The sequence below is a fragment of the Cydia pomonella genome, chromosome 7, assembly GCF_033807575.1.
Source record: "Cydia pomonella isolate Wapato2018A chromosome 7, ilCydPomo1, whole genome shotgun sequence".
Taxonomy (NCBI): domain Eukaryota; kingdom Metazoa; phylum Arthropoda; class Insecta; order Lepidoptera; family Tortricidae; genus Cydia; species Cydia pomonella.
In genome coordinates, this window is record NC_084709.1 from 1,067,988 (window position 1) to 1,077,500 (window position 9,513).

At 34.4% G+C, this 9,513-nt stretch overlaps 1 protein-coding gene across 1 annotated transcript in view; it reads right to left on the reverse strand.

The window, feature by feature from the left end:
- Positions 1-2,935: 2,935 nt before the first annotated feature.
- Positions 2,936-9,513, reverse strand: part of LOC133519553 (PIH1 domain-containing protein 2) — a 24,710-nt gene continuing 18,132 nt past the window's right edge. The window contains exons 4-6 of the mRNA XM_061853559.1: positions 6,440-6,532; positions 6,012-6,204; positions 2,936-4,221 (exon numbers count right to left, since the gene is read on the reverse strand). Of these exons, the coding sequence (XP_061709543.1) occupies positions 3,836-4,221; positions 6,012-6,204; positions 6,440-6,532 (672 nt within the window). The 3' untranslated portion in view covers positions 2,936-3,835. The remainder of the gene's footprint in view (positions 4,222-6,011; positions 6,205-6,439; positions 6,533-9,513) is intronic.

The following is a 9,513-nucleotide window of genomic DNA, read 5'->3' on the forward strand; positions in this document are numbered from 1 at the left end:
TTAGAAACTTTCCGAACAAACATCAGTAGTTTTGTTAAACTAAATATTTTTTGACATAATTGGTTCGAAAATCGAAAACATATCTAAACAAACCAGAGGGATAACCCTAGGAAGGGAGAATTTTTGAACTCTACGGAAAAAAATGGGCTTAACCTTACGTTTACAAACCATTTGGACTTGGAAATTACATTTCAAATCGTAATATAACGAATCTTTGTCGGTCCATAAATATTTTAACTAAAATAAATTTCAAACCATTGGTTGAGGTTTCGTTTTTATTACGGAACCCAGCATGCAAGGTCCGAGAAGGGTCCTTACACTTCATATATGCCTAAGGACATTTCCATCAGGGTCCTTAAGAGTTCACATGAAGCATAAGGACTCTAATGGAAACCCACATTTTCAGCTTTAGCAGAAGTGTAAAAGAGTTTTTAAAGTGTCGGCAACGCGTATGTAACACCTCTGAAGTTGCAGGCGTCCATAGGCTGCGGTGACTGCTTACCATCAGGCGGACCGTATGCTTGTTAGCCACCGTCGTGGTATTTAAAAAAAAGCGTCACGTACCCGACACTTTCCTGGAATGCCCCTTATTGTACACAGTGAATGTATTACATTCAGTATATTAACTTTTTATAAATCGGTCTGCCGTGGGTAGAAGCATCGTTTGGCAGTGTTGGACAGGTTGGAGGACTAAGTTAAAATGCGAGCTGAGATCAAAGGAGGGTCGGGGGAATGAATCAAATAGAGGGCATGATTTAAGGTTAACCAAGGAAATTTATTACTAGATATTGGATGTAAAACAAAAATATTCACCTATCCTTCATATTTTTGCAGGGTAATTCTCTTGAAATTACGAGTAAAAGTATCCTTAAAAGTATCTGTCACGTAACTTTCAAGAGACTGGGGAAAGCATGTTCGTGACATTGTTTAAAGTCATATTTGTAAAAGTACAAAATGGTGATTTGTATTATATGAACTCAGGAATGGAAATATTCGTTCAATATAAAAAAGAAAGTGATTGTTTATTGGAAGTGTAATTTTATGATACTTACAGTTTTACCCCCTTATTCATAAACGTCTACTAAAGTTGACAAGCCGCTAATAATCGTTTGTCCCTTTCCATCATACCAATACGCCGGACGTTTATGAATAAGGGAGTTATTGTTTCAGCTAAGGTTGAAAACCGGAGCTAAATTCTTCAGATTTTGAGAAAATATCCTAAAAGTATGCTAAGAATTTAAGCTTTTTAACCCTATTTTGTCAATAATGTTAATAATCAGCAAATATAAACTTTTTAAAAACTATTTATTTCATTCCCTCGACACTAAGAAACAACCGTGAATATTATCGCGAGATGAGCTTGTCGTTATTTATATTATTTATATTCAAAAACTTGGCAACAATGATAAACATAGCATAAATGTACAAATTCACCAATATCTCGCACATACAAAGCTCACACAATGCTGGGTACTGAGGGTAGTCACAGAAATGGTGCTTAAAGGGTAGTGTTACATAAATTGTTATACAACAATCATCATTTTCTAAAATACCAGTAAAACAAAATGAAGAAGAGAACAGAATCTTATCTCCACTTTTCGGCCGCCATTTTTGAATTTTCAAATGACAATATAACCCATTCAGTCACTACCCACAATTTTTCTACGTGATTTTAGACTCTAATCTTAAAATGAAAAGTCTTTTTCTGTAAGTGCTTGTTTTACATTGAGCTAAAGGTTTTCTTTAATCGCTAGAAAAACAAATAAAAGGAGTTAATGTCATTTTTATAATTAAATCAATATGTATTTCTGTAAACACCCTCAGATAGAAATAATGCAAATACATTTAAATAGTTTACTGTTCAATTCGATGTCATACACCAACAAATAGCTATCTAAATGAATTTTCACTCTCATTCATACAAAATGTTATTAACAATGAGATTTCTCTTGCACAATTTGTTCGAGTTTCATTCGTTTCAATCTCAGGAGTAAATGCAAATCAAAACTGCGTTTATTTCTAATGTTTAGTTTCACTGACAATATTGAAAAATAGGCACATTGCTATTTCACAAAATGTCACGAGTTAGAATACTTTGAATATTTGTATTGTGGTCAGATATCAATATTGTCAGTAAAACGTACAATCGTCGACACTGTTAACCGTTTAACTGACCATATGTAAATCTTATTGCAACTGCATAAGGCTTACATTGTTTTCATATCCCCAGTACTAAAATTACTATCGGTATTGTCCAACTGATCTGTCATTTGAGTACAAAATTGGTACATAAGCAAAATGATTGGGTACTGTAAGTATAAGCAGGAGAGTTGAGGTGAAGATAGACCAGCGTGATGTGTACAGCGCCATCTATGGGCGAATTGGCTAACTAATTTGTGCGATCTGTATGTATTTTGGTTTTTCAGGGATAATTCTTTATCATGTGAACCGATTACAATATTTTTTTTTTTTATTTGCAAGATGGTGCCTTTAGCATAATTTCATAGGAATTTCAACTATAAGAAACACCCGCAAATGGGATTAAATTGCAAATTAAATAACAAAATGTTTTTTGTTAATAAAAAAAGTTATCAAGATAAAGGTCTACTTTAATTTTTCCTGTACTCTTTATGATAATGTTATTATTATGTAAAAAAAATATTATTTTTCAATCGTAAACTTTGGAGATAAGGGAGGGGGGGGGGGGTATTTTTTCACATTTTCCTTCAAAGGTATTTTTTTTTACTGTGAAAAAAAGTTGTTTTGTTATGTTCAATTTGACACATTTGACAAGCGTTTGACAATTGGACAAGCGTAATTTTTTGAGTTGTGAGTCGAGTAATTTCGGTTGCTCAATTACTTCTGCATTCGGTTTCATACATGTATGTAGTATAACTGGATCATATTCGGTTCTTGTCTGATTTAATTTTTTGTCTTTTAATTATTTATATAAGAATTCAAGCCTTGGAGACCCTCTACATCTCTAAGGATAATTTAATATCTTTTTTTATATTTTATCTCTGACACTTAGAGACTTATACATCTCTAAAGAATTTTAGTATTTGTTGGTTTTATTTTTTTATCATAGTTTTTTTGTGTAATTTGACATTTAGAGACAGTATACATCTCTAATAAAGTATTTATTATTTCATCGATTCCATATTTGTAATTGTTTTTTGTAATTTTATTGTTTGTAGAAATGGACATGTAAAAGTGCCCCTGTGGCCTATTTGCTGAATAAATGTTTGATATTTGATATATATGAGCGGTGGCTGGAAATGAGCGCTCGGGATAGTGTTATGTATCTTTTAGTAGGAGTAACAGAGAAAGCGTTATTGTTTGTCCTTGTCACTCTTAATTTTTTTATACCCCCACCATAGTAGGCTATGGTTTTATGGTGTATAACAACGAACCCGACCAAATTACGTAGGTTGTGTTTGGTATGTTGTCAAAAATCTTAAAAAGTGTCTTTTTTTTCGTCGCATAGCCCATGTTCTGTCACAAATCACAAAATTACGCTCGTCTGGTTTTACCCTCATGCTACACACAACTACATAGCAATATTATTAAAAGTATATTTAAAAAATGATAGAGAAAATGAGACTTCAAAGTGGAATATTTAAGCTTTTGAAGAAACTTTTTGGTAAAAAAGAACACTATTTTCTAAATCTCGCTGTTATTACATGACATGTTATGTGCGTGACTTCGCCTTGCCGTTGCCGATACCTATAAATTCACCAATCGACGTGTAATTTTAGTATTCTGGGATGTAACTTACAAATGGCCAGTTAGTTACATTGAACCTGACTAGTTCCCAACAATGCCTAAAAGCGAACTACGAGCTTAAAGAGCTGAGAGCACTTGTATTATTATCACAAATTGTTTTATCAGTCGAACGCAGAACTAATTTCTGCATTGAGTCTATAATATCCTCACTGACCTCTGAATTCTCCGGAGAATCTTCCTTATTGTCGAACACAGGAAAGAAGTCATAGTGTGGCTTCCCGTTGACTTTCTTCTCGGATTTCTTTTCTTCTCCACTCTTGATGGTGGATATGTTCCGTTTGGAGAACTCGTCCCAGCCCTCCGGAGTCTTCCCGTGGACCGTGTTCCAGTCTTTCCTGAATGATGTAGATGGTTTGGTGTCGTTGGATGAGAGTTTTTGCTGTATGTCGTTGATTTGATTGTGGTTTTCTCTGCTTGAAACTATTTGTCCGTATACTGGAATGATGAGAGAATTTTTATGTTGAGATTTTTAATTTAAAAAAAGATAAATAGTCTCGATAAAACATATCTCAGAAACACCACTTGAAAACCTGATTTTGAATAATAAAAACTGTATAAAAATCGGTTTATTCGTTTAAGAACTATAGTGGCACAGACAGATATCGGTCAAACTTATCAAACTTAAAAAAATTAACTTATTCGCTATGTGCACGACTGTCACGCAACCTAGCGTCCGCAAGTCTAAGGGAAAACGTCAATGCACTACATATTATAAAACTACTACAAAACTAAAAACTACTGAACAGATTTTCATACGACGCATCTATCAATAGAGTAATTCTTGAGAAAGGTTTAGGTATTTAACTTGCTAAGGTTTTGTGTAAATTGGTTTAAATATAACGATGTTGTCAGAAAAAATCACGCTGGCTAGTAACTTTAATCGAAAACGCTGCCTAATCCGTTTAAGCTATAACAACACAATGTATGGTGGGGTTGTCTCTCTTTCATGGGTCTACAAAAAAGTCCGCGATGTTGAATGTATATCTTTTAAGGATAACTTACTATTTACCCATTCTTAACTTTTAGAAAAATATAACATAGTATGTGGCATTTGCAAAGCTATTTACACGGATACAGTATTAATAATTATCAAATTAAATATGTTAGTTATATTAAGCATTTCATACAGATTACAATGGTCCCTTACACCATACAATTTAAATGATATGTTACGAGTAATCGTAAATTAAAGTTTCGTTTCGAGCCATATAACTTGTATGAAATGTTAAAGACGCTATCCGCAGTTAGTTATAATTTTTACCACCTTATGCGCTGGGATCGCTTTACTTACCCCCACAATGCACTTCGCACGGTCCCAATAAAGTGCATATTCGAGCTATAAAAAGGCAAAACAACGAACGAGCGAAAGAAGGGCTTCACGTAAACCCTCGGAACTCCTAGCGGACTAAATAGAAAATGGCAAGAAAAAAACGACCTTGTTATTTAAATTTAGAATTTCATTTTCATTTTCTTTGCTGGCCAGATCGCATGTGGGAACTACAAAGTACCGGAAGATGCAGCGTAGGTACTACACCCATAATATGAACCGTTGATCGTTGATCTGACCAAAAACGTGGAAAATGACTCTGATTAACCTGACAGTCAGTCATCTCGGAAACGGCGTTGAGCAGTATCTGTTTGGATGATTTGACTGATGATGTGACTCTAATCTAAACCAGAAATTGTGAATTGTGGGTTGCAACTAAGGAAACCGGTTAAATTTCCAAACCGTTATCATGTATATGGCGCAAAACCTTTTAATTTCGGTTTGGTTCGTAAAACCGTTATTTTTAAACCGGTTTTAGGAGAACATTTCCATTAAGTTCTTATCAGATTAACCGGTTTAGAACAATAAAAACCGTTTTTTTTTCTATGTGGATGTCTTTGTTTACGCAGCACAATACCAACCCGGCCGGCCGTCTATGGTTGTTCATCAAATAAACCGGTTTATTTAGGTTACAATAAAGTTCTTCAAGCGTTCGCTTTCTTATAAAAGTTCGGAGTAAAACCAACCAACAAAACCGGTATTTACCGCTATTTTTAAAACCGATTCTGAGCCTTGGTTCCAACCTCGGTAAAAGTGAATTCGTTGCAAATGTCATTGATATTTACAAATTGCCCTCTGATGGAGGAAATCTTGAGAAAAACCGGTCTAACCTCAAAAAAGCCTACTTTCTAGGGCCTAAAAATTATGAAAAAAGTAAAAATTAGTATGAATGACATACCTGGGGTGCAATACGTAGTATTGTCAGTATTATTGACATGGCTCTGATTGATCTGACAGTTGTTCATGCCGGAGTCAAACTCCGACTTCTGTCCGGCGTTGAGCAATATCTGTTTGGATGATTTGACAGCTTTCTTGCCTTGGTCGCGTGAATCTTCAGGTTCGTCGCTACCTATACCATCAATGTCGTAAACCTGAAACATATTCAAAAAAATAAATATAATATGCACGTACTCGCACGTGTGTGTTAAATCTGGGAAGCCAAGTTTGAACCACTTGGATATAAAGACGGAGACATTATACTTAATGCAATTTATAATGGCAGATAAACTAATGATGGAAAACGAAGGTGGCTATAGAAATTAAAATTGTGTAAATCTAACTATTTTTAGTTTTAGTAACTAAACTAACTAACTTAAAGTAACTAACCTTATACATGACATCCTGGCTGCCTTTTTCCCGTTCTCTCTTGTTCTGGACAGCGAGCCACACGTCTTTGAGCTCGCCCGCTAAGTCTCGGTCCTAGGAAATTATATTACTCTAAATAATTCTTCTAATAATTTGCAAGACAATTTGCAAAGCCAAAAACTATTTGATGAATGTGCAGAGCGAGCTGAATTTCATATAATGCAAACAGGTTTAAACCGTAACCGAAATAACCGGTTATAAATAACGGTAAATCTAAAAACCAGTTACGGTTATTTTCGGTTATTTATTTATGCCTTAAATTCTATGGATGATCTTCGAATGACGATAAATTATGCCTTTTTGTCTGAGATTGAATTTCTTGTCATCTTAATAGGGACCGTGCGCGTTGGAGGGTCTGCCATCTTGTGGTCTGAATCGGAACAATAAACATCACATTTACACGTCAAGTGTTTTCTTGTGCATAGTAGGTTCTGCACATTTACGCTTCGCGCCAAAAATCTGACAGCTGCTGTGCTGCCTCCTACAGTTCATGCACGCTCCCTATAGTCATAATAAGTTGGCAACAGCTTTGATAGCCCAGACGGTGCAAGTGTCAAGTAAACGTCATAAGTCTATGGGAGTCTGGGGGCCTACCGCGAAAATCGAAGTTCGTCAATTGCGGACATTTTTCTCTGTCACTCTAATTACGTCTTAGTGAGAGTAAAAGAGAAAGATCCCCGCAATTGGCGAATTTCGGTTTTCCCGGTAGGTAGGTTCTTTGACATTTGAGTGTCCCCCCTATGATGAGGACAGCAATCATACAAAAAGAACAGTTCTGTCATTTATTGGAAAATGTTATGATCCTCTAGGTCTCATAGCTCCTATTATAGTATCCGGCTCGAAGGACCAACAATCGCATGTTTGAATCAAAATGCGATTAGGAGAAATAACTTTTATTGAAAGCTAAATTATTTTATTACGCTAGTACATTCAGTTATAGTACAGAACTAACCACAAGCGCTAACGGTATATGAACCTTTAAGTTTACATCCATAATGTAGTGTAATAATAAATGAGTGGAAATATAGTTCATTTTCAATATATATAAATATGTTTCATTAGTGCCTTAACATATTTTGGTACTTATGCCTGACGTTTAAAATAACCCGCGCACCGTTTAACTCTAACGATAATGTAGGAAAGGACAATGGGCACTTTTGTATGGGGAGTGTCCCATGGATGTATACTGTTGAGACATATGTCGTTTTAAAGCTCTTAATCGTAGTATTATTTTATTGTATGGCACCAACCTTGGATCACTTGCAGGGACCGAGCTATATAAAAAAAGAAGTTGCGCATATAAGCAGTTATATTTCCTTATACCCGGGATATAAAAAGTTTTAGCGTATTTTATTCGAAAGAATATAAAAAATGCTTTATGTTTTTTGTATCAACACCAATGATAAAGTATTTAAAGGGACACAATGAACAGTTTTAAAAAATCGTCATTCTAAAAATTACTTGATACACAGCGAAATAAGAGTGTATACAAATGCCATGTATATCATGTGAAAAGTATTTTTATAAGCTATTTTTCGTATAATATAACTGGGGTCAAATCGTTGCAGGGACCAAAATAAAACCATTTAATGAGTTAATTAATTGTAGTCAATTACGCCTTAACTTTTCTACTCAACGCCAGATGTCGCTCTAAAGCAAAATTCTACTTGACGTAAAACATTTATACATAGCGGTAATCTCGTCAGTCTTACTCCATCATTTTAAAAAGTATAGACTAGTTTATGGATTTCTAAAGTTATGTCAAGATGACTCTGAATGTAATATTGTCAACAATAATTGTCAAAACACGCAATTTAGAATATTCAACATTGTAATTACAAAATAGTATATTTCTAATACGCTATAATTTTCTCCAATCGAAAGGCACTCCATTCCATTGATCTCAGAGAGTATGCTCCTTGATGATCTTCACTATTCATGGGGTAGGTAAGATAAAAGTATTATTTTTTCTCGTATAGCTGCTATATAGCGTTCGACTCCATGGAAAATAAAGGCTCCAAATTATATAAAAAATTTAGCATATACACAAATTGCAATTTAGATAGTATTACAGAAAAAAATGCGCCAATGTAAATGCTGAAAAGTTTCCTATCGTATTGTCGAACAAATTCATATCTACTTCTGATCTACGCGACCTTAGAAGTTTGGATTGTCCTACCTAATCATTTTACATTTTATTCTTTCAGAACAAGAATTATTTTACTTCCCATTGTCTATGTAAGGGGACTTAGAGCGGATTCATACTTTACTATACGTGTCGTGTCGAATGGTAGTCCCTATGTCAGTTTCTCCAATTCTATTTTGCGTAGGATAAGTTAAAAAAATAATTAAAAATATGTGTTACCGTATTTTTATTCGTGAAATGTTACCTATATTTCTAAGTTAATGATTGTACTATGTACTTCCAAAAATATGTCTGACAAACATTTTACATGAAAGCCATTTTTCCACGTAAAAATGAACTGTTATAGGGACCATCTTTTGAATTTATGCTAATTTATTCATATTTTAATGTACTCGGGTAATATTGCAGGCATTATATCTGCACCAAATAAATGCTGTGAACCAAATATAATTATAGTGTTTTAAGTGGCGAATAACGTTTGCAAATCGCATTTTCTTTTGACATATCTTTCTTTTTTCTTTTTTTTTTGCTCTTTTTTTCACGACCGGTTTGGCCTAGTAAGTCGATGATCCTGGGTTTGAATCCCGGTAAGGGCATTTATTTGTGTGATGAGCACATATATTTGTTCCTGAGTCATGGATGTTTTCTATGTATTTAAGTATTTGTATATTATATATTATAATTATGTCGTTGTATGAGTACCCACAAAACAAGCCTTCTCGGCTTGCCGTGGGACTCAGTCAATTTGTGTAAGAATGTCCCTATAATATTTATTTATTGTTATTATTATTGTATGTCCGGTAACAGAACTCCCCAGGAGCACTCGGGTGTGTAAGGTCGCTACTCCCCCCAACTTATTATAATTGTTATTACTTTCAGCATTTTTAAG